This window comes from Pristiophorus japonicus, chromosome 16 (assembly GCF_044704955.1).
Source record: "Pristiophorus japonicus isolate sPriJap1 chromosome 16, sPriJap1.hap1, whole genome shotgun sequence".
Classification (NCBI taxonomy): Eukaryota; Metazoa; Chordata; class Chondrichthyes; family Pristiophoridae; genus Pristiophorus; species Pristiophorus japonicus.
Window position 1 is genome coordinate 74,008,473 of NC_091992.1, and position 27,639 is coordinate 74,036,111.

The 27,639-nt window shown below is 47.8% G+C and overlaps 1 protein-coding gene across 2 annotated transcripts in view; it reads left to right on the forward strand.

Annotated features, from left to right (window-relative positions):
* LOC139226585 (WW domain-binding protein 2-like) overlaps positions 1 to 26,665 on the forward strand; it is a 38,418-nt gene extending 11,753 nt beyond the window's left edge. For both annotated transcript variants that reach the window (XM_070857435.1, XM_070857436.1), the window contains exons 5-8: positions 1,899 to 2,039; positions 4,244 to 4,363; positions 5,560 to 5,636; positions 22,848 to 26,665. In XM_070857435.1, the coding sequence (XP_070713536.1) occupies positions 1,899 to 2,039; positions 4,244 to 4,363; positions 5,560 to 5,636; positions 22,848 to 22,949 (440 nt within the window). In that variant the 3' untranslated portion in view covers positions 22,950 to 26,665. The remainder of the gene's footprint in view (positions 1 to 1,898; positions 2,040 to 4,243; positions 4,364 to 5,559; positions 5,637 to 22,847) is intronic.
* Positions 26,666 to 27,639: the final 974 nt, after the last annotated feature.

A 27,639-nucleotide genomic window follows, 5' to 3' on the forward strand; every position in this document is an offset into this window, starting at 1 on the left:
AATCCTCTGTCCACGCTAATATATTACCCCCAACCCTGTGAGCTCATATCTTGTGCAGTAACCTTTTATGCACTTTATCGAATGCCTTCTGGAAATCCAAATACACGCCATCTACTGGTTCCCCTTTATCCACCCTGCTTGTTACATCCTTAAAGAACTCGAGCAAATTTGTCAAACATGATTTCCCTGTCATAAAACCATGCTGACTCTGCCTGACTGCATTATGATTCTCAAAATGGCCTGCTACTACTTCCTTAATGATGGACTTCAGCATTTTCCCAATGACCGATGTTAGGATAACTGGTCTATAGTTTCCTGCTTTCTGTCTCCCTCCTTTCTTTAAATAGGGGTGTTACATTTGTGTTTGCCAGTCTGCTGGGACTTCTCCAGAATCCAGGGAATTTTGGTAGATTATAATCAATGCGTGCATTATTTCTGTAGCCACCTCTTTTAAACATTACAGTCCAGCCTCACTCTCCCTTCACCATGCCTTTCCGCCTTCATATTTTGTCCCCTTATTCCTATAGCTGCTGACTTTTTTTGCTGGGCAATGGTTCCTGTTGGGAGGGAGGGGCATCAGTCCAGATGCTTGGTGATGCAAACCGTGGGGAAGGACTACCCTTTATACTTCAGCTCACAGTTCCTTTTAATGTGTTAACTGTGGCTCAGTGGCAGCACTCTTGACCCCGTCAGAAGGTTGTAGGTTCAAGTTCGACTCCAAAGATTTGAGCCCATAATCTAGGCTGACACTCCAGTCAGAGGTGCCGTCTTTCGGATGAGGCGTTAAACCGAGGCATCGTCCACCCTCTCGGGTGAACATAAATAATTCCACGGCACTATTTCAAAGAACAGGGGAGTTATCCCCGGTGTCCTGGCCAATATTTATTCCTTAACCGACATCACTAAAACAGATTATCTGATCATTTATCACATTGCTGTTTGTGGGACCTTGCTGTGTGCAAATTGGCTGCCGTGTTTCCTACATTACACCATGATGACAATTCATTGGCTGTAAAACGCGTTGGGGTATCCAGGGGTTGTGAAAGGCGCTATAGAAATGCAAGTTTGTTCTTGAGGGAATTATCCCCTGGGATCACTGCACTAGGAGGCAGTTTGGGCTCAAAGTCTATGATCTGGTTCATTTTATAGCGGGGGCATTGGGGGAAAAAAAGGGGATTTATAGATTTTAGTTCAAGGTTGCTGACGAGCCAGGAGGTTCTGCCCTGTCCGGCACAGTGGTCTGTGTGCTGGGAGCCAAGGCCATAAACCGGCTCCTCCGTTGAGCAATGTGGTCAGATTTGCTGGTCTGAGACATTAGTCTGGGGCCAACTGATCCATTCCTAGTCGGCTGTTAATGATATGGCCCATTTCATGGACACTCAAGGACCGACTTTATCAGCTGAGAGTGCACTTTACATTGATCATTAGTGATGGACGCTTTCGATCCCCTCTTACCCCAACAATTGACCAGTGAATATTGTACTGCCTCCCACCCTTGGGTTACAACCAAATGAAATAAGGGGCAACTCAAGATCTCATCTTGGGGTACAGTATGGGTGGGTACAGGTCTGTCACTGTATAACACTGGGGTACAGTACTGGTGGATACAGGTCTGTCACTGTATAACACTGGGGTACAGTACAGGTCTGTCACTGGGTGACACTGCCTCGTGATCAGATAAATTAAAGCTGGACTATTTCACAATGTTACATTGTCCTGACCTTTTTGAAAGATTTGAAGGTGTCTGTAGGGGAGGTGGTTATTGTGAGGTCTGGTGATGGAATTCCTATGCCTTGGTGCTGTGTTTGTGCAGTCCCTTACCACATTATGTTCCGAATCGACCTTCAGTCTAATTGAGGGGTGCATGTGTTTACTAAACCCTCTCTATTCTCTCCCAGCCTCTCGGGGTGAAGTCCCAGCAGGAGTTTACGGCTACACCTGTGTGCCAAACAGTGCCTGTGGAATGGTACCGCCTATGGGGGCCCCCGTGTACCCCCCACCACAGGCTGCAATCTTTGCTTACCCACCCCTGCCTCCAGGTGAGTTCACAGCCTCCTTTAGGAAGGTTGTGTTGTGCTGATAATCTATCTGTCACCGGCCAGGGGAGACTCTGTGTGCTTCACGTCAGGCTCTGGCACTTCCGCTGGTGCAGCTACTGGTTCAACTCTTATTCACCCATCCTTCTCTAGTCCACAACACGCTTCGAGTTAGCACGAGACACCTGATGGTGCTGTATATGGAACCAACATTATTCATATCCATCATCATCATCATCATCATCATCGGCAGTCCCTCGAAATCGAGGAAGACTTGCTTCCACTCTCAAAATGTGTTCTCAGGTGACTACAGTCCAACCAATACGGGAATTACAGTCTCTGTCACAGGTGGGACAGACAGTGGTTGAGGGAAAGGTTGGGTGGGACAGTTTTGCCGCATGCTCTTTCTGCTGATTGCGTTTGGTTTCTGCATGCTCTCGGCGACGAGACTCGAGGTGCTCAGCGCCCTCCCGGCTGCTCTTCCTCCACTTTGGGCGGTCTTTGGCCAGGGACTCCCAGGTGTCGGTGGGGATGTTGCATTTTATCAGGGAGGCTTTGAGGGTGTCCTTGAAATGTTTCCTCTGCCCACCTGGGGTTCGCTTGCCGTGTAGGAGTTCCGAGTAGAGCGCTTGCTTTGGAAGTCTCATGTCAGGCATGCGAACAATGTGGCCCGCCCAGCAGAGCTGGTCGAGTGTGGTCAGTGTTTCGATGCTGGAGATGTTGGCCTGGTTGAGGACGCTAACGTTGGTGCGTCTGTCCTCCCAGGAGATTTTCAGGATATAGCGGAGAATTCGTTGGTATTTCTCCAGCGATTTAAGGTGTCTACTGCATTTGGTCCACGTCTCTGAGCCATACAGGAGGGCAGGTATCACTACAATCCTGTAGACCATGAGCTTAGTCAGCACAGGTGATTGATCTATACTGTACATCGAGTGGCCTTCGGTTTCTCCATCTATTGAGCTCTCCAAATAACTATTGAAAACCGTGCTCTTTTTTTTATGCCTTAGTTTGCTTACATCAAAGGTACATGTCACAGATAATTGCCCACGACTTATCTGTTCCTGAATCCTTTGAAAACAATCTATTTGCATAGAGTAAAATACCTCCCTCAAACAAGACTTGCTGACATATCCTGAATCTTTTTGAGGATTAATTTTATTTAACAGCTTATCTTCCTACACATCCCCTCTAAACTATAGTTAATGGATCCCTCTGCGTATATTTATTGTACTAGCCACAAAAGTTATGCTTTAATCACCCATGGTTTAAATCACTACTGTCACTTGTTTCCTTGCACATAGTACTTGGCAGTAGGTAAGCCATGCTCTCCACTCTGGCCCCCTGCTGCTATCTTCATATTGGAAAGCCTGCTGCTCTAAGATAGAAGGAAATTCGATTATTAGCCCTTATCTCTCCCAAGATGTCCCAACAGCAACCACCAACCCCCATCGCATGAATACCGGCCCCCCCTCTCCCCTCCACCCGCAAACACCGGGAACACCTCACTTAACCCCCTTTTCCCCAACCCCCCCCCCCCATCTGGCCTAGTTTACGCTGAGTTATTTTGCCTCTGGAAGTTGTTGCCTTTCTTTACAGTTTTGCCCATTCTCCCCCTCCCCATTAATTTGTACAACAGGCCTCTGGTCCCTTGGGAAGAGAGTGGAAGTCGGCCAGATTCCCACCAGTAATTATTAGCTAACTCCTCAATCCACGTGTGTGGACAAAACTGGGCTCGGCCCACCATAGTTGAATAGCCGACCAACATTCTCCACAGAGAATGGTCACTTGGCCAAAGTATCCGTGACAGTGAAAATTCTTGGTCTCCACCAATTGTTTTAGTTTTAGTTTTAGTTTTTTTTTGTTCTCTTCCCCCCTCCTTTTTCTTGTTGGGTTACAGATTCATGGGGGCTGGTTTTCCTCATGAACCGGCCATTCTTTTGTGAGCTTAATTGTCGAGCATCAGGGTATTGGACCATGGGGTGCATCACAGCCGCTGCTGACCATGTCCCTGATTCGATGGGTCTACGTGTACAAAGCCCAGCAGGAGCCGCTGGCTAGCGGTCAGACGTAGTAACCAATAGCCCCAAGGTACTGAGGCCAATTCTCTCTATTGCCACTCCAGCTGAGACCAGGGATCAATCCTGAGGTTTGTGTCCTTTTGTATCTGTTTGACACATTGCTTACACCCATTGCTCTCATCCCCACAGTTGGATTTTACCCAGGACCTCCTCCCATGGACGGTACAATGAACTATATGCCTCCGCCACCTTACCCAGGACCCATGACTCTTCCAGGAGCTGATGCACTACTCCCACGGACTCCAGCAGGTCAGTAAGCCCTTGTGATTCTCAAATGTTAAGGTGGGGCTGCGAACTGAATGAACGCACTCCTGGAGCCCATTCCACCCTGGGTCCAGCACAGGGCCCTCTGTTGAATGGAGGATGCTAGACAACTAAGAGCAGGCACTGTTGTAATGTAGGAAACATGCCAGCCAATTTTCACACCACAAGATCCCATCAACAGTTATGAGATAAATGACCAGATGATCGCTCTCTTAGTGATGTTGATTGAGGGTTAAATAATGGCCAGGATGCCAGGGAGGGCTCCCCTTGCTCTTTGTTGGATAGTGTCATGGCATCATGTACACCCGCAACAGAGCAGACGGGGCCTCACTTTAACGTCTTATCTGAAAGATGGCACCTCAGACAGTGCAGCGCTCCCTCAGCACTGCACTGGAGTGTCGGCCTAGATTACATGCTCAAGTCCCTGGATTGGGAACCCACAACCTTCTGGCTCCGAGTCAAGTGTGCTACCCACTGAGCCACCGCTGGCACCTACCGTACAAAGCAGAAAATCCCAGGTTTGATCCCTGTTCTGTGTGGAGTTAGAAAATCTCGGCAGGGAGACTACAATCCGCCTCCTGGGGTTAGGGACATAAGAACACAAGAAATAGGAGCAGGAGTGGGCCATTTGGCCCTTCGAGTCTGCTCCGCCATTCAATAAGATTGTGGCCTCAACTCCACTTCCCTGCCCACTTCCCATAACCCTCGACTCCCTTTATAGTTCAAAAATCAGTCTATCTCTGCTTTAAATATATTCAATGACCCAGCTTCCACAGCTCTCTGGGGTAGAGAATTCCAAAGATTCACGACCCTCGGAGAAGAAATTCCTCCTCATTTCTGATTTTTAAATGAGCAACCCCTTATTCTGAAACTATGTCCCCTAGGGACAGGGAATACCAGCCAGGTACGCTCACTATATGGGTCTTGACATAGGAAGAGTGGCCTTTACTGCTGTCTGTGTGAGGAGGCGGGCTCCCTGTGCCTGTGGAACCATATCCTGACTGGAGTCAATGCCCTCGGGAGAGGTAGGGAGAATATTGAGGGGTGGGTGAAGATTATTTGGACTCTGTGATGGGGGAATGTTGTAGGTGTCTGGGTGTTGCTGTAGGAAGCAGTTGCTGTACTCTTTGGAAGTTGCACCATTGGCACATGTGTGGTAACTCCTTGCTATTTCTTTTCAGCTGAGGCAAAGGCTGCAGAAGGGGCTGGAAGTACTTACAGGAGTCAGTCAATCCCTCACAGTATGTCTGCACCCATGGTAAGAAGTGGCAAGGGGAGCAATGTGTCTCCCTCTGATGCCAAGCATTTTTAATTGACCGTGTTAATGTTTTGCTCATCATTATCCAGTGACCCTGCTGGAATGTTCATGTTGGAGGGAATGGAAGACTTTTTTTTTCACTTCAGGCACCCAGTGTCCTCCAGTGTTGTCAGGGTAGGTACAGCACTGGTTAGATACAGAATAAAGCTCCCTCTACACTGTCCCATCAAACACTCCCAGGGCAGGTGCAGCACGAGTTAGATACAACATCAACTTGCATTTATATAGCACCTTTTAGTGTAGTAAAATGTCCCAAGGTGCTTCACAGGAGCGTTATCAAACATAATTTGACATCAAGCCACATAAGGAGATATTAGGACAATAGTTTGGTCAAGAGGTTGGTTGAAGGAGTGCCTTAAAGGAGGAGAGAGGTATAGAAAAGTATAAAATTCTTGGAGGACTTCACAGGGCAGTTGCAGAGAGGCTGTTCAACCTGGCTGGAGAGTCTACAGCTAGGGGTCATGGTCTCAATTGGCCATTTAGGACTGAGATGAGGAGAAATTTCTTCACTCGGGATCGTGACTCTTTGAAATAATCTACCGTCAAAGGGCTGTGGATGCTCAGTCGATGAGTATATTCAAGATTGAAATCGATTAGATTTTTGGGCACTAAGGGAATCAAGAGATATGGGGATTGTTGGGAATGTGGAATTGAGGTTGGAGATCAGTCATGATCTTGTATGGTGGAGCAGGTTCAATGAGCCATATGGCCTACTCCTGTTCCTATTTATTATGTTTTGATGAGTGGCAGTAAGGTTTAGGGAGGGAATTCCAGAGCTTTGGGCCTAGGCAGCTAAAGGCACGGCCGCCAGCCAATGGTGGGGTGATTACAATCAGGGCTGTGCAGGAGCGCAGATATCTCTGGGCAGGGGGTGGGGGGGAGGTGGTAGTAGGGTGGGCTGGAGGAGATTCGAGATAGGGAGGGGTGAGGTTGCTGGACCGGGAGTCAATGTAGGTCAGCGAGCACAGGGGTGAGCAGGACTATGTGTGAGTTACGATACGGGTAGCCAAGTTTTGGATGAGCTGAGGTTTATGGGAGATCGACCAGGAAAGCATTGGAATAGTCAAGTCTCAAGGTAACAAAGGCATGATTGGGGGATTCAGCAAAGTATGAGCTGAGGCAGGGGTGGAGACAGGTGATGTTATGGAGGTGGAAATCTTGGTGATTGGGCAGTTATGTGGTCGAGAGTTCCGCTCAGGGTCAAATAATAAAACTCCCTCTGCACAGTCCCATCAAACACTCACGTAGGAACAGGAGAAGGCCATTAAATAACATCACACTCTTATCTACCCTGTTGGTTACCTCCTCAAAAAATTCAACTTGGTTCATTAGATCTGACTTTCCCATTACAAATCAATGCTGGCTTTCTCCTGATCAGTTCATTTTGTCCAAATACTCATTCACGCTCTCGTTAATAAGAACATAAGAAATAGGATCAGGAGTAGGCCATACAGCCCCTCGAGTCTGCTCTGCCATTTAATAAGATCATGGCTATTTCTGTCTTAAATATATTCAATGTCCCAGCTTCCACAGCTCTCTGAGGCAGCAAATTCCACAGATTAACAACCCTCCGAGAGAAGACATTTCTCCTCATCTGTTTTAAATGGGCGACCCCTTATTCTAAGATCATGCCCTCTAGTTCTAGTCTCCCCCATCAGTGGAAACATCCTCTCTGCATCCACCCTGTCAAGCCCATTCATAATCTTATACGTTTTGATAAGATCACTTCTCATCTGAATTCCAGTGAGTAGAGGCTCAGCCTACACAACCTTTCCTCATAAGTCGACCCCCTCATCCCCGGAATCAACCTAGTGAACCTTCTCTGAACTGCCTGCAAAGCAATATATCCTTTCGTAAATATGGAAACCAAAACTGCACGCAGTATTCCAGGTGTGGCCTCACCAATATCTTGTATAGTTGTAGCAAGACTGCCCTGCTTTTATACTCCATCCCCTTTGCAATAAAGGCCAAGATACCATTGGCCTTCCTGATCACTTGCTGTCCCTGCATACTATCCTTTTGTATTTCATGAACAAGTACCCCCAGGTCCCACTGTACTGCAGCACTTTGCCATCTTTCTCCATTTGATTTGCTCTTTGATTTATTTTCTGCCAAAGTGCATGACCTCACACTTTCCAACATTATACTCCATCTGCCAAATTTTTGCCCACTCACTTGGCCTTTTTATGTCCTTTTGCAGGTTTTTTGTGTCCTCCTCACAAATTGCTTTTCCTCCCATCTTTGTATCATTAGCAAACTTGGCTAAGTTACACTCAGTCCCTTCTTCCAAGTCGTTAATATAGATTGTAAATAGTTGGGGTCCCAGCACTGATCCCTGCGGCACCCCACTAGTTACTGGTTGCCAACCAGAGAATGAACCATTTATCCCGACTCTCTGTTTTCTGTTAGTTAGCCAATCCTCTATCCATGCTAATATATTGCCCCCAACCCTGTGAACTTTTATCTTGTGCAGTAACCTTTTATGTGGCACCTTGTCAAATGCCATTTGGAAGTCCAAATACACCACATCCACTGGTTCCCCTTTATCCATCCTGTTTGTTACATCTTCAAAGAACTCCAGCAAATTTGTGTCTGCCTGACTGAATTTTACTTTTCCAAATGTCCTGCTACTGCTTCTTTAATAATGGACTCCAACATTTTCCCAAACACACATTAGGCTAACTGGTCTATAGTTTCCTGCTTTTTGTCTGCCTCCTTTTTTAAATAGGGGAGTTACATTTGCAGTTTTCCAATCTGCTGGGACCTCCCCAGAATCCAGGGAATTTTTGTAAATTACAACCAATACATCCACTATCCCTGCCGCTACTTCTCAAGACCCTAGGATGCAAGCCATTGGGTCCAGAGGATTTATCTGCCTTTTAGTCCCATTATCTTGCTGAGTACCACCTCCATGTAATAACATACAGTATTCTAATAACTTCCCCACAACTGAGATTAGACTCAGACCTGTAATTTCCCAGTTTATTTACTACTATTCTTAAATAATGGAGTGACATTGGCAGTTTTCCAAACCAAGGGGACAATTGAGAGTTTTCGAAGATCACCAACAATTTCCTTAACTATTTCCTTTAATACGATGGGGTGGATAATTGTCTATCTTGAACATTAGTTTGTCCATCACCAATTTAAAAAAGCACTTGTATTGGAATCTAGTTAAGATTCTGGTACTTTATCCTGTTCCTCTACTGTGAAGACCGATGCAAAGTAAATATTTCGGAAGTCTGCCGTTTCCTGATTTCCAATTACAATATCCCCTGTTGTCTTACGAACATAAGAAATAGAAGCAGAAGTCGGCCTTGAGCCTGCTCCGCCATTCAATAAGATCGTGGCTGATCTTCTACCTCAACTGCACTATTCCCATAATCCCTCGATTCCCTTAATATCCAAAAATCTGTCTTGAATATTCTCAACGACTGAGCCTCCACAGTCCACTGGGGTACAGAATTCCAAAGTTTCACCACCCGCTGAGTGAAGAAACTTAGAATCATACAAGTTTACAGCACGGAAGGAGGCCATTTCGGCCCATCGTGTCCATGCTGGCCAACAAGAGGCTATCCAGCCTAATCCCACTTCCCAGCTCTAGGTCCGTAGCCCTGCAGGTTATAGCACTTCAGGTGCACATCCAAGTACTTTTCAAATGTGGTGAGGGTTTCTGCCTCTACCACCCTTTCAGGCAGTGAGTTCCAGACCCCCACCACCCTCTGGGTGAAGAAATGTCCCCTCAAATCCCCTCTTAAACCTTCTAACAATTACTTTAAATTGTTGACCCCTCTGCTAAGGGAAATAGGCCTTTTCTATCCACTATATCTAGGCCCCTCATCATTTATACAGCTACATGAGGTCTCCCCACAGCCTCCTCTGTTCCAAGGAAAACTAATTCAGCCTATTCAATATGTCCTCGTAGCTAAGATTCTCCACTCCCGGCAACATCCTCATAAATCTCCTCTTTACCCTGTGACAAATTTGCTGGTGTTCTTTGAGCATGTAACGAGCAGGGTGGATAAGGGGGAACCAGTGGATGTGGTGTATGTATTTGGATTTCCAGAAGGCATTTGATAAGGTGCCACATAAAAGGTTACTGCACAAGATAAAAGCTCAAAGGGTTGGGAGTAATATATTAGCATGGATAGAGAATTGGCTAACTAACAGAAAACAGAGAGTCGGGATAAATGGGTCATTCTCCGGTTGGCAAACAGTGACTAATGGGGTGCCGCAGGGATCAGTGCTGGGTCCTCAATTATTTACAATCTATATCAATGACTTGGATGAAGGGACCGAGTGTAATGTAGCCAAGTTTGCTGATGATACAAGGATGGGTGGGAAAGCAAATTGTGAGGAGGACACAAAATCTGCAAATGGATAGACAGGCTAAGTGAGTGGGCAAAAATTTGGCAGATGGAGTATAATGTGGGAAAGTGTGAGGTTATCCACATTGGCAGAAAAAAATAGAAAAACAAATTGCAATTTTTCTCCATTTAAATTGCAAAGTGCTGCAGTACAGAGGGACTTGGGGTCCTTGTGCTTGAAACACAAAAAGTTAGTATGCAGGTACAGCAAGTAATCAGGCAGGCAAATGGAATGTTGGCCTTTATTGCAAGGGGGATAGGGTATAAAAGCAGAGAAGTCCTGCTACAACTGTACAGGGTATTGGTGAGGCCACACCTAGAGTACTGCATACAGTTTTGGTCTCTGTATTTAAGGAGGGATATACTTGCATTGGAGGCTGTTCAGAGAAGGTCCACTAGGTTGATTCTGGAGATGAGTGGGTTGACTTGTGAAGGTAGGTTGGGCCTATACTCATTGAAGTTCAGAAGAATGAGAGGTGATCTTATCGAAACCTATAAGATAATGAGGGGGATCGACAAGGTGGATGCAGAGAGGATATTTCCACTCATAGAGGAAACTAAAACTAGGGGACGTAGTCTTGGAATAAGGGGCCGCCCATTTAAAACTGATGAGGAGAAATTTCTTCTCGGAGGGTTGTAAATCTATGGAATTCTCTACCCCAGAGAGTAGTGGAGGCTGGGTCATTGAATATATTTAGGCGGGGATGGACAGAATTTTGAGCGATTTAAGGGAGTAAAGGGTTATGGGGAGCGGGCAGGAAAGTGGAGCTGATCCATGATCGTATTAAACGGCGGAGCAGGCTCGAGGGACCAGGTGGCCTACTGCTCCTATTTCTTATGTTCTTGCCTACTCATTTAACCTGTCTATATTCCCTTGAAGCCTCCTCACAACTTACAAAACTAGGTGGGAATGCATCATCAGCAAACTTGGATATGCAGGGACAGTGTCAAATCTGGACACTGATCTGTGGTGGGGTCGTCCGGAATCCGGAACCCCTGCCTCGGACCACTGCCGACTGTGCCCCCATCTCGGACGGGGTCCAGGGAGCGTCAGCATGCGGCTTCCCCAGGGAGTGGAGAATGGCCTTGAGCCCAGGGGATTGTATACCCTCCGACCCGCCTGTGGGAGGGGGAAATCCGAGCTTGGGCTCACTCCGGGCACTGGCATTGAGTGCGCCACTGTCACGGAGGTCAAAGCCCCAGGGTGGGGTGGAAAGCGCTGCAGTCAAAAGGGCAGGACCCTGGGCTTCCCAGGTCAGACTGCTGCATCCCAGGGACCCGAGGCTAACGGTGGGGTGCTGAACTGTGGAGGTCACAGGCTAACGGCGGGGTGCTGAACCGCAGAGGTCACCGTCTGAGGGCGGAGCCCGGGACAGCTCGGGCTACTGACCGTAACGGTGGGGAAACCAGAGTGGAACCTGAGAGTGGCGAGTTTGTAGAAGGGAATATGAATGAAGCGTATCAAACCTAGAGGGAGCTGCTCTTTGGAGTTTTATAGGAATGTGCAGGCTAGGAGGCTGACCGCTTCAGGGACATGGGGAGTTTCTGTAGATACGGCTCAGAGCTTCCAGTGGGACGATTTGAGGAGTGGACGGAGTAAACCATGAGCCAAGGTGGGGACACAGCTCACGAACTGGACATGTTGGAGATTTGGGGTTGAAGGAGTTGGCTGTAAGATTCCCAGAAGGTGTTAGCGCAGGCCACAGACCTCGATGGTCTTGGCATTGATGGGAGGTGGGGACTGGGATGACAACTTTCAGAAGGGTAATTGAAGAGTACGAAACGAGAGAGAAAGGACCTCCCCCAGCACTTACAACCGAATGTCACTCTTGGAAGTTTTTTTTTAATATATGCCCAGTGAGAGTAAAAAGGGAATTCAGTGTAACTTTTGAATCTTCGGGTTTTACTTGCTATCAAGGAGACCTCACCCCCGCCTCGGACCTCTGCCTCGGGCAAATGCCCCCCCCCCCCCACCCCACCATCTCTACCTACCTACCTACCTACCTTTGTGAATGTTTAAAAATGTATAGAGACATTGAAGTTGAGAACGTGGGAATTGTATAGGGACAGTATAAGCTAACAAAGAATTCATGGAGGAATAGCCATGACATCTCAGACTCGAGACTGCGAAATGTTACAACACTAACACATATTGAAACAAAACCCACAGCTTGCAGAAAAACCTCAAGGTCTTATTAAATCATGTTATTAACCTGAAACATTAACAGAAGGTCTTTGTTTAAAATCAGACTATACTTGGGTCGACTTATGAGTGGACAAAGGGAAAGAGGGATCAAAAGAACTAGGATGTCACTCTAGCCCTATCTTGTTATCTTTTGCCGAAAATGTATAACCGTTGTCCCTTTACAATGTAATGTCACTTTGTCCGTAGGAAGTGGGTGCGTTCTATCAGAGTTACATTCCTTCTGTCTGATAAGGTCCCCGATCGGGATTTGCTTTTTAAATAAAAGCTTGCTTTGTTTAAAGCACAAACGGTATTCGTTTCGGTAATTTTGCTGAACCAGATTGAGGTAAAAGAATCCAGAAATCAACACCTTGGCCCAGGCGTTTCAGGATTTGGGGTCGGAAAGACGTTCCGAAATAAACAGAATCCGGAACGGCCTTGGTCCTGAGGCTTCTGGATTCATGACGCTGTACCTGTATTACATTTGGTCCCCTCATCTAAATCATTGATATAGATTGTGTATAATTGAGGCCCCAGCACTGATCCCTGTGGCACCCTGCTAGTTACAGTCTGCCAACCCGAAAGTGACCTGTTTATTCCTGCTCTCTGTTTTCTCTCCGTTGACCAATCCTCAATCTATGCTGGTATATTGCCCCCAATCCCATGAGCCCTAATTTTGTTTAATAATCCTTTTATGTGGCACTTTATCGACTGCCTTCTGAAAATCCAAATACACCACATCCCCCTTATCTATTCTGCTAGTTATAACCTCAAAAATCTCAACATGATTTCCCTTTCATAAATCCATGCTGACTCTGACCAATCCTATCATTATTTTCTAAGTGGCCTGTTACCACACCCTCGATAATCGATTCTAGCATTTTCCCTACTATTGATGTCAGGAGTTAAAAAGAAAAACTTGGAGTTTTATTTGATGAGCCTAGATAGCTCAGTTGGTAGAGCTTTAAGTGAGTCTTTAAGCGACCCACATTACTCTTAGCCACCCTCATTCTTGTAATATATTTGTAAAAACCTTTACTGTTGCCCTTGATATCCCTCGCTAGTTTTTTCTCCTTCTCCTTTTGGCAGCTTTTGCCACTTTAGAAACAAACATAGAAAACAGGAGCAGTAGTAGGCCATTTGGCCCTTTGAGCCTGCACCGCCATTCAGTATGATCATGGCTGATCCTCTACCTCAACACCATATTCCCGCTTTTTCCCCATGCCCCTTGATGCCTTTTGTGTCTAGAAATCTATCTCTCTGAATTCCTCTGCTGCTCCATATCTCCCCCAATCTGTGGGATCTCTCCTGTTCTTTGTCTTTGTATAAGCGCTTTCTTTTAGTTTTATACAATCTCTCATTCTCTTGTTGAAAATACGAAATAGGAGTAGGCCATACATCCCCTTGAGCCTGCTCCGCCATTCAATAAGATCATGGCTGATCTGCTCATGGCCTCAACTCCACTTCCCTGCCCACCCCCCATAACCCCTTATTCCCTTATCGCTCAAAAATCTGTCTATCTCCGCCTTAAATATATTCAATAACCCAGCCTCCACAGCTCTCTCTGGGACAGAGAATTCCACAGATTCACCACCCTCTGAGAAGAAATTCCTCCTCATCTGTTTTAAATGGGTGATCCCTTATTCTGAAACTATGCCCCCTAGTTCTAGATTCCCCCACAACGAGGGGAAACATCCTCTCTGCATCTACCCTGTCAAGCCCCCTCAGAATCTTATACGTTTCACCTCTCATTCTTCTAAATGAGTATAGGCCCAACCTGCTCAACCATTCTTCATAGACCAAGGTTGTTTAATTACACAAGTGGATTTCTCTTCCCTTTAGGGCTATGTACAGGACTTGTATTTTACCAAATGCGTTTATGAACACCTCCCTCCGTTATCCGTAAAGCGCTCTGCCCAGTCTGTTGTGGTCAATTCCTGAGCCAGCTTGACCTAAATTTAAAACTTTGGGTTATGACTCATCCTTCTCCCTCTGGAAGCAAACCCTTTCATGTTCTGGTCACTGTTAGCTCGGTGTTCCCTTACCGTTAGATAGTTGACTAATTCAGTCTCATCATTTACTCATCACTGTGTCTAAGTGGACTGTTTGCTTTTAGTTCACAGATTGTTCAAGAGATTTCTCTTGAAATTTGCTGCTTTTGGGATTCTGTTTTGCTTCCCCCAGTCTATGAAAGTTAAAGTCCCTTGTTGTATCTACTCTGTCTTTTGAAACAAGCTCCTCTGATCTCTGCATTTATGTATTCCTCTACTTTATCACTGCTATCTGGAGGTCTGTAGACAACTCCCACCGAAGTCTTGCATCCTTTTCTATTCCTCAATTCCACCCATGACTTTTCTACTGCTTGTTCAGCCTTCCCGAAATCCCCTCTTGCTAATGCAGCAATGGTGTTCCTTGTCAATAATGTTAGTCCTCCTCCCAGGGGAGATACAGCAGCTGACATTCCAGGAAATTACTGATTGAGCGCTGCACTGTTCAAGGTGCTGTAACTCAGATGGGATGTTGAACTGGGGCCCCGTCTGCTGCCTTGGGTGGGTGTAAAGCCCATGCACAGCGGTAGGTTTTGGCAATTGCAGTAAATGTAAATTGGTTCTTGACGATCAGCAGCACATCAGTCGTCGCAACCATAGTGCGAATTTAATTGCAGGCTTCCCAAATCTCCGTCTTAGCTGGCTTTCACGTTAACCGTGTCATGTCCGACACCCCGAATCACAGGCCGTTCAGTGACCCTATGGTGGGCCTCTAGTCTGGAAGCAGTCACCTGTAACTTGGGCACAATAGTTGGTTGTGTAGCAGGCTGAATGGACTAGGTCCATCAGTCAGCACCTTCCGTCACTTGTCTTAATTTAGCACAGACTGCCTCCTAGCTACTAGGAATCCATTTCGGGTCAGGTAACCAATCGAAGGCCAATTTGGTTACATAGACCCCTTTGTCACATGGCAATGTCCTGGAGTGTCAAAACTGTTCGATGTATGGCAACCGTAGCCAGATAGCGTCAACCACCCATCAATAACTTAGACAATAGGTCTCGGCACCGCATGATGCCTTCAGTCTCACAGCCGTCTACTTCCTAGTTTCTCCTCAAGGCCGAGTGCCAAAGGAGGAGCGGCTCCTGTATGTCGGAACATAACAGGAGGAGGTCGTTCAGTCCCTCGAGCCTATTCTGCCTTTCAGTTAGATCATGGCTGGTCTGTACCTCCACTTCACTTACCTGTCCTTGCTCCATATCCTTTGATGCCCTTACCCAACAAAATCTGTTGATCTCTATCTCAATTTCCAACTGAACCCCAGCATCTAGAGACTTTTGGGAGATAGTTCCAGATTGCCACTACCCTTTGTGTGGAACAAGTGCTTCCTGGTTTCGTCCTTGAACAGCCTGGCTCTAATTTTAAGGTCATGCCCTCTTGTTCTGAATTCCCCACCAGAGGAAATAATTTCTCTGCATTGACCCTATCAAATTCCTTTCTTGTATTTTAAAAGCCTTGATCAGATTACCCTTCGACCTTCTAAACTCAAGGGAATATAAGCCAAGTTTATTTAACCCTTTTAGCCCCGGTATCATTCTGGTGAATCCGTGCTGCACCCCCTCTAAGGCCAATATATCCTTCCTGAGCTGCCTTGCTCAAAGCTGAATGCAGTGCTCCAGTTGGGATCTGACCTTGTCTGAATGCTAAAATCACAAAGGGAAAAAATTAACCCCTTTGGTGAGACTATTAGCAATAAACCCTTTTTGGTGGAGCTGGAAAGATAATAAAACAAGGCCAGCTCAGATATAGGCCTAGACTTTCCGATCAAGGATATTTTGACGTGGGTGATGCAGATCGGGGCGAAGGAGCGGTGAGAAATTGCAGAGGGACGTGATCAGGGCCCAGCTGAGCCGAGGGCCCAGGGGCAGCACGAGCCAGCCCACACTGTGATGTGTGTGCGCACTAGGTCTGTGCAGCAGAGCAGGTCTCCAGTTGTCCTGGTTAACCCTTGCCACTGGACCAAGACCTAGCTCTGTCAAGCCTATGTGGTGGCTGGTGTGCACCGGTCACCCCACGTTTTTAAAAAAAAAAAAAAAAAATCCACGCACAGGCATCTTCCACCCTTCAACATGTAGTTTGGGATCTGGAATAATAGGTCCTTCATTGAAACACCTGTGAACTCATCCTTTTTTGGTGTCGGAAGCAAGTCATCCTCGATACGAGGGACTGCCTAAGAAGACGACAACAACATTCCCATTTTATTGCAGTGCACAAGTCTGACATTGTGTGTGCGTGTCCCTTATCGTTCAAAAATCTGTCTCTATCTTCAATATATTCAATGATCCACCCTCCATAAGCTCTCTGGGGTAGAGAATTCCAAAGATTCACCACCCTCTGAGATGGGCGACCCCTTATTTTGAAACTCTGTCCCCTAGTTCTACATTTCCCCCATGAGGGGAAACATTCTCTCTGCATCTACCCTGTCGAGCCCCCTCAGAATCTTGTATAAGGTCTTCAATAAGATCATATCTCATTCTTCTAAACTCCAATGAGTATAGGCCCAACCAGCTCAACCATTCTTCAGCATTGCTCCCCACTCTCGGGCGCTCTTTTCATCAGCCTCCGATCTCGCTGTCCCTTGCTCTAATCTTGCTGTGGGATTCTCTGAGTGCTTTCTCACTCCCAGTTTAGCATTGGTGCGACATGATTTCATATACTCGGTGACCAAGTGTAAATTGGGAATTTAAGGGCTGACCCGCCAGAGTAGTGGAGTGACCCTGGGAGGGGGATTCTCTTTCTCCGCACGGAGCGCAGATCCAGTGAAACCTGGTCTACAACGTGCCCCGAGCAGCTGCAGGCACTTTGTCAACACACCTAATATAAAAAGACTTGCATTTATATAGCGCCTTTCATGACCACCGGTCTTCTGAAAGCGATTTACAGCCAACCAATTTTTGAGTGTAATCACTGAAATGCAGCACAGCAAGCTCCCACAATCAGCAATGTGATAATGACCAGATCATCTGTTTTTGTGATGTTGATTGAGGGATAAATATTGGCCAGGACACTGGGGAGAACTGCCCCACTCTTCTTTGAAATAGTGTCTTCGGATTTTTTATGTTCATCTGAAAGGGCAGACGGGGCCTTGGATTAAAGTCTCATCTGAAAGACTGCACCTCTGACAGTGCAGCTCTCCCTCAGCACTGCACTGGAGTGTCAGCCTGGATTATGGGCTCAAGTCTCTGGAGTGGGGCTTGAACCCACAACCTTCTGACTCGGGTGAGAGTGCTATCCACTGAGCCAAGGTTGACACCAGTTTAAATGTTTAGGGAGCGTGGATTCTCCTCTGCCGCTCTCTACACATTAAAACTTTTTAATATGGCTGTACTGGACAAGTCTAACCAGGCCATGTGAAGGCAGTTCTGGTATCTGTGGTGTGATGGCTCCCTTGGACATTCAGTCCACTACTGAATATAAAATGTGACCACCTGGTTAATTTTATCTCCACTAAATCACCAACTTTGTTGCACAGTTGAGGCCTGACATTGGAACTTGCAGCTATTTATTAAAAAAACTTTACTTATTAAAACAGTTAATTCCAAAAACAGGTGAATTTTATTTCCCATACTTCCCCACACTGCACAACTAATCAGTTTTTAAACTGTCTGTACATCAATCTTGCTGCAGTAATGGGTGTCCACCACCCAGCGTATTTAAACATTAAAACAAACCCACTCCATTCCTGTAGCTATAAAGAGCTTCTTTCTCTCTTTAATTCTTGTCAGCGATTCTTGTCATCAACCATTTTCCCTAGAATTGATGAAATCCTTGTTGATCAGATTTTGAACATTGCCATTAACCTGTGATTCCTTTTGACTTCTGATTGTGTCAAAAAGCAGTGTTTCTGTACTCCATCTAGCTATCCTGCAATTCAAAGGTATGAGGGTGGTCTCCTTAAAGTGCCGTGTGTCATTGGGTTAATCCTCTTGTCATCAAGGAATTCCCAATCCAGTTTTCATTTCTGGAAATGTCTTGCCTCACAAGAATTGTTGGTGGGATCCAAGGTTCTCCTGACTGGTCTGACATTATTCCAGATTTTCTCCCAGCTGCTGATGCAACAGTTGAATACTCAATCAGTGCCCATAATTCCGGCTGTATGGATCTCTCTTAGGTGGTCCCTCGTATTGAGGATGACTTGCTTCCATGCCAAAAAGGGATGAGTTCACAGGTGTTTCAATGAAGGACCTAATATCCCAGATCCTGAACTACATGTTGAAGGGTGGAAGATGGCTGTGCGTGGATTTTTTTAACGTGTGGTGACTATTGCACACCAGCCACCACACGGGCTTGACAGAGCTAGGTCTTGGTCCAGTGGCAAGGGTTAACCAAGACAACTGGAGACCAGCTCTGCTGCACGGACCTACTGCGCACACATATCGCAGTGTGGGCTGGGCCCAGGCTGCCCCTGGGCCCTTGCCTCTTCTGGGCCCCGAACTCGTGCCTTCCCTAGGCCCCGATCACATCACACTACAATCTCTCGCCACTCCTCTGCTGCTTGCCGCCTCTCCTGCTGTACCTGCCCACGCTGTACAAATACCTAAAGCCTGTGTTAGAAACATAATTGGACCTGCACAATAACGGAGTATAAATTTTCAATTGGTCAAAAAATAATGGGATCTCTTCTGTAAATGTAATGAGCACCAATCACTTCATTCTCCTTTCTTGTTGCTCAAATCCCTCTTCCCCAGTTATTGGTCATCTTTTAGCTGGCCTCTGTCTGAGCTGGGGGCTTGGATCGAGTCGAGCTTTGGTATTTTGGTTAAGGAAGGTGTTTGGGGAGAATGCTGTTGTCTCCCGGACAGTCTGCTCATGTTGGTGAGCCCCTCAGTCCTCTGGATTTGTTGCATGCCTTCTAACTTTGTGTCAGCTGTGGCTCAGTGGGCAGCACTTTCGCCTCTGAGTCAGAAGGTAGTGGGTTCAAGTCCCGCTCCAGGAACTTGAGCACAGAAATCTAGGCTGACGCTCCAGGGCAGTGCTGAGGGAGTGCTGCACTGTCAGAGGTGCCGTGTTTCGGATGAGATGTTAAACCGAGGCCCCATCTGCTCCCTCAAGTAGATGTAAAAGATCCCATGGCACTATTTTGAAGAAGAGCAGGGGAGTTATCCCCGGTGTCCTGGGGCCAATGTTTATCCCTCAATCGATATCACTAAAACAGATTATCTGGGTCATTATCACATTGCTGTTTGTGGGAGCTTGCTGTGTGCAAATCGGCTGCCGTGTTTCCCACATTACAACAGTGACTACACTCAAAGTACTTAATTGGCTGTAAAGCACTTTGAGACGTCCGGTGGTCATGAAAGGTGCTGTATAAACCCAAGTCTTTCTTTCTCTTCACTCTTTCTCCCATATCCTGGCTATCTTTAGCTCATCAGGCCGTTGGTGTGGAAGCTGCCTCCTCCTTTGCCAGGGACTTGTGCTCTTCGTGACTATAATTCCTATCTATGGAATCACTATTCCAATCTTTCACTCCATCACTGTCCCTTGAACTCTTATCCTGCCAGTCCAGAATGGAAAGAGAGAAGAACTTGCATTTATATAGCACCTTTCACAACCTCAGGATATGCCAAAATGCTTTACAGCCACTTAATTACTTGTTAAAGTGTAGTCACTGTTGTAATGTAGGAAATGCAGCAGCCAATTTGCGCACAGCACGCTCCCACACACAGCAATGTGATAATGAGCGGATAATCTGCTTTTTAGAGTTCTGACGAAGAGTCATCGACCTGAAACGTTAACTCTGTTTTTCTCTCTCCACAGATGCTGCCTTCTCCACAAATGCTGCCTGACCCGCTGAGATTTGCAGCATTTTCTGTTTTTATTTCAGATTCCAGCCTCTGCAGTGTTTTGCTTTTGTAATCTGTTTTTGGGTGTTGGTTGAGGGGTAAATATTGGCCAGGACACCAGGTCAATAACTCCCCTGCTCTGCTTTGAAATAGTGCTATGGGATCTTTTACGATCCTGAGAGAGCAGACAGGGCCTCGGTTTAACATCTAATCTGAAACACACCACCTCTGACAATGCAGCACTCCCTCTGCACTGCACTGGTGTGTCAGCCTAGATTATGTTCTTGAGTAAAAACAGAAAATGATAGAAATACTCAGCAGGTCAGGCAGCATCTGTGGAGAGAGAAACAGAGTTAATGTTTCAGGTCAAACCCAGAACCCAGTTCTGATGAAGGGTCATTGACCCGAAACGTTAACTCTGTTTCTCTCTCCACAGATGCTGCCTGACCTGCTGAGTATTTCTATCATTTTGTTTTTATTTCAGATTCCAGCATCCGCAATGTTTTGCTTTTATATTTATGTTCTCCAGTCCCTGGTGTGCGACTTGAACCCACAACCTTCTGACTTGGAGTAGAGAGGGCTACCCACTAAGCCATGGCTGACATGTCGGGGCTAAGAGGAGTTCAGACATGGTCACCTTGCTTCGTAACCGTCAACTGATGGCTGCTTTAATTTCTCGCTCCACCTATAATTGTGTAAACATCCACGGGTGAACTTTATTTTTCTTCTCTGAAATAATTTGCATGGTGGCTCCACATCCAAGGTTTTTGCTGGCTGGTCTGACATTCCAGATTTTTTTCCAGATGAAGCCTTTTCCATGATGGTATAACCAATGGGACTGTTTTTTTTTTTCCTTCTTGGGCATCACTGGCAAGGCCAGCACTTATTGCCCATCCCTAATTGCCCCTTCACTGCCACCTTCTTGAACCGCTGCAGTCCCTGTGGTGAAGGTGCTCCCACAGTGCTGTTGGGGAGGGAGTTCCAGGATTTCGACCCAGCGACGATGAAGGAATGGTGATATATTTCCAAGTCCGGATGGTGTGTGATTTGGAGGGGAACGTGGAGGTGGTGGTGTTCCCATGCTCCTGCTGCCCTTGTCCTTCTAGATGGTAGAGGTCACGGGTTTGGGAGTTGCTGCAGTGCATCTTGTAGATGGTGCACACTGCAGCCACAGTGCGCCGGTGGTAGAGGGAGTGAATGTTGAAGGTGATCTAGATGCCCAGAACCAGAGATTCACACATCTTGTGTGGGTCAAAGTTACTCACCTGAGGGAGGTGTGAAAGCAGAAATTTCCTTTAGTCTCTTAAGCGAAATAGGAGCCTGATGCCTTGGGTCTGCTAGGTACCCCAGACCGTGTCTCTCCAAACTTGCGGTGGGCCAAAGCCACTCCCAACCATGGCTGGCTGTTGAAGGGTCCCAGTCCCAAATTGCTGGGTTTCTCCCTGGCGCACCTCGGCTGTTGTTTAGAAAGATTCAGTCCGAACTTCTGGCTGTCAATTGAATTGTGCCCTTGCTTGTGGATTCTGCAACGAGTGCGTTGCCATTTGTCAATCATTAGATTGTCTGGTACTTTTTATAAAGTGCATACATTCTGCCGCCTCCTGATTAAATCTTCGAGTCGCTTTGTCTCACACTCGCACTCATTCTCTCACGCCCTCTCTCTCAGTCTCTCACTTTTTCTGGGCTAATTCCTCCTCCCCTTTCGTCAGTTGCTTTTGCCATTAGCTCTGTGCTCAATTTCTAACCTGGAAAAACTTCAACACAATGAGAGGATGGAATGGCTCTTCCGATTACTTAAACTTTTTATTGCCAGAATTTCGAAAGTGCTATTTTGCATAACAAATTTTTGACTTGGCCAAACTATCTCTAGTTATCCCATTATTCTGTTGGTACAGCACGGGTTAGATACAGAGTAAAGCTCCCTCTACACTGTCCCATCAAACACTCCCAGGGCAGGTACAGAGTAAAGCTCCCTCTACACTGTCCCATTAATGTGCCTTGTTCCTAACCTCCAGCTCCCCCATTCAAACATTTTCTCACTTCCCATACCAGCAAACGGTGGCCTGTTGGAGTGTGATTTGGTGCTAAGTTAAGGGCAGTTCTCTGGTGTGGGATAAACACATGCCATATGGGACCCTCGCAGCCACCCTCCAAATCAGGCCTTGATCCCAATGGTCTTGGCTGGAGAGGTGAAAGACCAGTGTCTAAGGTCAGTGTGCAATCCATCACTAGCATTTTAAAACGTTTTTAAACCATTTCCCAGTCCCTGCATGGGATTCATCCGCAGTAAGTGCAGAAATGACAGGCTGTACCTTCTGAGTAGGAACGGAGGTTTGTCTGAGCCCGCAGTGTGTAGGTGAGGGGAAATGGGGGCCAGCTCACTGCGTTGAGCAACATTGTCAGTGTGTTTGGGAAGAGTTCTACAATTTGGTATTTCTTGTGAAAGCTGAAATCTGCAATTTTCACTACGCAGAATGATCAGCCAGGGGAAACACTTTGGGTATGATTAAAGTGCAGTAAAGGGTGCAAGACCCTGGAGGGTGTTGTGTACAGGGCCCCCTGACGGAGGGAGTTGTGTACAGGGCGGGTTAAGATTGGGACATGGCGAGATAACAACCAGGTCAGTTTCCACCTGGCTGGGGGGAGGAGGAGGGGATTATAATTGGGGCCTGTCTCCTATACCGCTTCCCCCCCCCACCCCCCCCGGGCTCTTACTGTTTCCACATGTGTTTGTGATGTTGCTGATTCTCTTCTCTCTGCTCCCGAACAGGACCAACCCCCTCCGTACACGCCTCGCACTGAGAACCAAGGGCCGCGGGGTGAGGAGCCACGCAGTGCGGGTCCCCCGCCCCCCAGCGACTGGAGCCAGTAACCACACTGCACAGCTCCCCAGCGTTCCTCGCCCCTCCCCCCCCCCCCCCTGCTCCTGACCCATCTCATCAGCCGGCGGGCGACCTGTAATCGTGCATTCCCCGCCCGCAGGAGGAAACCGGCACATGGCATCTGGACTTGGTCATCTCGCCACAACACCTTGGCACCACTCCGCAGAGTAGCACGCTTGTCCACACCACCCCAGCCCCACTCCCTCCTCTCACCCGCTCCACTCCACCCCTCACTCGCCCCCCCACATCCGACGGCCCCCCCTCACCTGCCTCACATACCCCAACCCCCCCCCCCCCCCCCTTACCATGCCTTCCCCCTTCCCTCCCCCCGGGCAGACATTAATCCAGCAACCCTCCCTTGGCTGATGGTAACCGAGCGAAGCGAATGGCTGACAGGAAGCAAAGTTACTTCAGGAGACGCAGACGACGATAGATTTACCCTCAGCGTGGAATCCGGCAAGGGGTAAATATTGGTTTGACCGCTCCCGACACTGAGCTTTACGCCTCGGGAGCAAGCGTTGGAAACCCCCAGATAACCCGCCTTACCGCATAAAAACTCTGCCCCAGGGCCACTTGAAGATGTGTCCTCGAGCCTCCACAGACTGCTCCGCTGATTCCCCACCCCCATTCTGTCAGGATTTCAAGTTATCCTCGCCGGCAAACATTCAGATCCTCAGCTTCGTCATCCTATCGAAACCAAACAACTGCTTCGAATATCAGCCTCCAACTGTCGACATTCACATTTTACCAGGGATGCCATCTATTTAATTAAAATGGCTTGGCTGCTTGGAGCAGACTAGGCCTATATTCCCTAGAGTTTGAAAGAATGAGAGGTGATCTTATTGAAACATACAAAATTCGTACAGGGCTTGACAGGGTCGATGCAGGGAGGATGTTTCCTCTGGCTGGGGAGTCTAGAACCAGGGGTCACAGTCTCCGAATAAGGGGTTGGCCATTTAGGACTGAAATGAGGCGGAATTTCTTCACTCAGAGGGTGGTGAATCTTTGGCATTCTCTACCCCAGTGGGCTGTGGATGCTGAGTCGTTGAGTATATTCAAGACAGTGATCGATAGATTTTTGGATATTAAGGGAATCGAGGGATATGGGGATAGTGCAGGAAAGTGGAGTTGAGGTAGAAGATCAGCCATGATCTCAGTGAATGGCGGAGCAGGTTCGAGGGGCCGAATGGCCGACTCCTGCTCCTATTTCTTATGTTTTTATGCTCTATTGGGATAACAGCAAATGAACATATCACCCGCTCGTACACTCATTTTGAAAGAGCCCAATTTCAGGGTTCACGTTTTCACGAACTGCTTAGAATCTTCAGTAAGGCCTTGTCCTGTTTGTTTATCTCCAGGTCACTCACTCTGTCCCCTGATGACCTTCCTGGCCCTTGGGTATGTTGTAGTGAAAGCTCATTCGCCACAGTAAAAGAAGAATTTGCATTTCTAAAGCGCCTTTCACAACCGCAGGACGTCCCCAAGCGCTTCACAGGCACTGAAATACCTTTTGAAGGTCAGGCAGCATCTGTGGAGAGAGAAACAGAGTTAACATTGCTGTTAAATGTTGTCCCTATTTTGATATGAGAAAGTGAGGCCATGGGACAGCTCCCAGGGTCCTCGGTGGCTGACCGCACATGCTGACCCCTGTTGTGGGGGAATGGACACAGGGCCCCCTACAGGGAGATCCGCAGAGTGCTGGACCACTGGAGACAGCGCACGGCAACATAAAACGCAGTGACCAACCCTCCGCATGGCACCCTCCAGGGGGCGCTGTGTCCATCCGGTCTCCCTCTAAGGGGCGCTGTTCGCTGTTTCCAGCTCTCCGTGGGCCACTCTCCAGGGGGCGGTGTCCAACGTGTCACCCTCCAGGGGGCGCTGTGTCCAGAGCTGTTGCCCACACCTTGGCTCGGCGGAAAGCAGGAGATTGGCTGCAGGTGGGTCAGTGCAAGTCTGACCCTTGACCGCTAGGTGAGGACAGGCCACCACTTGCACCAAATTTAGTTTCCTCTGCAGCATTGCGACTGTCGGACATGGAGACAGTAAAGGGTTAATTCTCCAGTTGGGGTGAGGCCCCGCACCAGCCCTGCAAATTGGAAATTGGCTTGTGCACCTCTCCTGGATTTCTGCGCAAGGCGAGCCCAGAGTTCCAAGATGCACCTCCTGCGTGTGAAGCCCCCTCTGGCGGTGCGGGCTGGTACAATTACCGCTGTGGGGTCCGCCCTGGAGTATCTTCCTCGATCTTCAGCAGGAAACTCCCACAGAACATCCTTTTTGATGCATAATTTAGCTTCAAGGTCTCCACAATGTTTCAGCCCACAAGCCCTGGTCAGCAAGAAACTCTCTGCTCGGTTAATCACCTTACAGCATCAACGCAGGCCCTTCGGCCCATTATGCTGGTTCGCTGCTGGCATTTCCTTGGTCCGACTCTCCCAAAGTTACTTGCAGATGTAAAGGCCTTGGAGACGGTGCAGAGGAGATTTACTCGAATGGTACCAGGGATGAGGGACTTCAGTTATGTGGAGAGACTGGAGAAGGTGGGATTATTGTCCTTCGAGCAGAGAAGGTTGAGAGGTCCAAGGGTTTTTTGGAGGGGTTTGATAGAGCAGATAGGGAGAAATTGTTTCCAGTGGCAGAATGGTCAGTAACCAGAGGACACAGATTGAAGTAATTGGCAAAAGAACCAGCAGGTTTACGCAGCGAGTTGTTGCGATCTGGAACGCGCTGCCTGAAAGGGCGGCGGAAGCAGATTCAATAGTAACTTTCAACAGGGAGTTGGATAAATACTTGAAGGGAAAACATTTGCGGGGCTGTGGAGAAAGAGCAGGGGAGTGGAACTAATGGGATCGCTCTTTCATAGTGCAAGCACAGGCTCGATGGGCCGAATGGCCTCCTGCGGTGCTGTATCATTCTTTGTCAGAGATTCAACCTTGGGCCTCTCACATGCAGGTGAAAATCGGCTTAACAAGTCCTGATTTCGGAGTCCAATGTCCTGTGCCCAAAGAAACGTTTGATTGGGCACCGGGTTGGTCCAGGTGACAAGCCCCTTGTTTACATATTTAAGAAACCTAAGGCCTGAGATCGGACAGTGATGCACGGGGCAGGTGTCGATTCTTCAACGACCGCCAGTATAACGTGCGGTAATTGTTGCACAAAACACCTTCCTGTCAAGCAGGAGTGTTCCCCTCCGACTCTGCAAGCATCGCAATCGTGTCGCTGCCAGCCAGACACTCATCGTGAGATGGGCGAGTTGTTCACGGAGGTACCACAGACGCTAGCAGCTCCCACATAAAATGGTAATTGGGTCCGAGGCCTATAATCGGTGAATTTTTACCATGTTATGTCTCACACTTTGCATGTTCACTTCCTCTGCCCCAATCGCCCAGCCTCGCAAAACCCTTACTGAATGACAAACACTACTAACTATCCATATCCCAGCAAAGGGGTACTTTAGATATTACACAGAATGGCCTGCTCAGCACAGCACAGTGACAGACAAAAGGAAGGAGGCAGTTAGAGGCTGATCCAGCGATTGTCAAAGTGAACGGCTTGTCTCCCTTACCTTCACGCCCCTCGCACAATGTATCCCTACCGCAGAGGGAGTGTCCCTCACTGGTCTGGCAGGTGACAGCACAATATGATTGTGTGAATTGTACAGTATTTATGAGAATGTGATATTCTAGGTTGCAATAAAATGTAAGTGGAATGACGTTGAGTTGACTGAAATGCCTGTAATCAGGACCCTGTTGAGTCTGGCTGGCACAGCCTCACATGTGGGGGGGGGGGTTGAATTTGCCCCAGGCTGTTTCACGCTCCATCATCGTCATTGTGATGGATTTATAGCATCAGGTGAAGAAATTCACCCCCATTCTGTTCCTTCAAACTCAAACCCAGCCACTTTGGGCAATGGGCCAGTGCAGTGTATTCTACCCCCAGGGTTGGTACATCAGAAGTCTTGTCCTTGTTCGATGGAGCACTGTACAGGCCAGGGGTTAGTGAGCGGTGATATTGTATGGTTACAATGCGCTCGATTCAAACCCCACCTCATCCCTGGTTTAAGTCAGCCTGACCTGGGTGGAAACATAGGAGCAGGAGGAGCAGCCAGCCACCACAGGGACAGAAGGTGACTACATCGATGTCACCGCAGTCCAGGGAGCGAGTTGGTGGAGTGTCGTGAAGCGAGGTCGAGCCCAGCAGAGAGGTCGGTGCCAGGAGGAGGGGTCGGAGGTCGGGCCCAGGAGATGTCGGAGAATCGGGGCCTAGAGCGGGAAGAGAGGAGGTCGGGACACAGAGTAGAGGTTGAGGCCAAGGAGTGGCAGAAGAAAGGAAGAGCATAGGCCAACAGCGAGGTGGCGTGAGGACTACACTGTGAATCTCAAGGAGCAAGTTCCTGTGGAAAGGAGGACAGCAAGAAGTATGCGTCTGTGTATGAACTAGGCCCATACAGCAGAGCCTGGTCTCCAATCGTCTTGGATCCCCACGCCACTGGACCAAGACCTTGCTCTGTCAAGCCCGTATGGTAGCTGGTGTGCAACGGCCACCACGTTAAGAATTTATGCACAGGCATCTTCCACACTTTAAGATGAAGTTTGGGACTTGGAACGTCAGGACCCTCATGGACAACTCCAACAGCAACAGACTGGAACGCCGCACTGCTATCGTTGCCCGGGAACTCAAGAC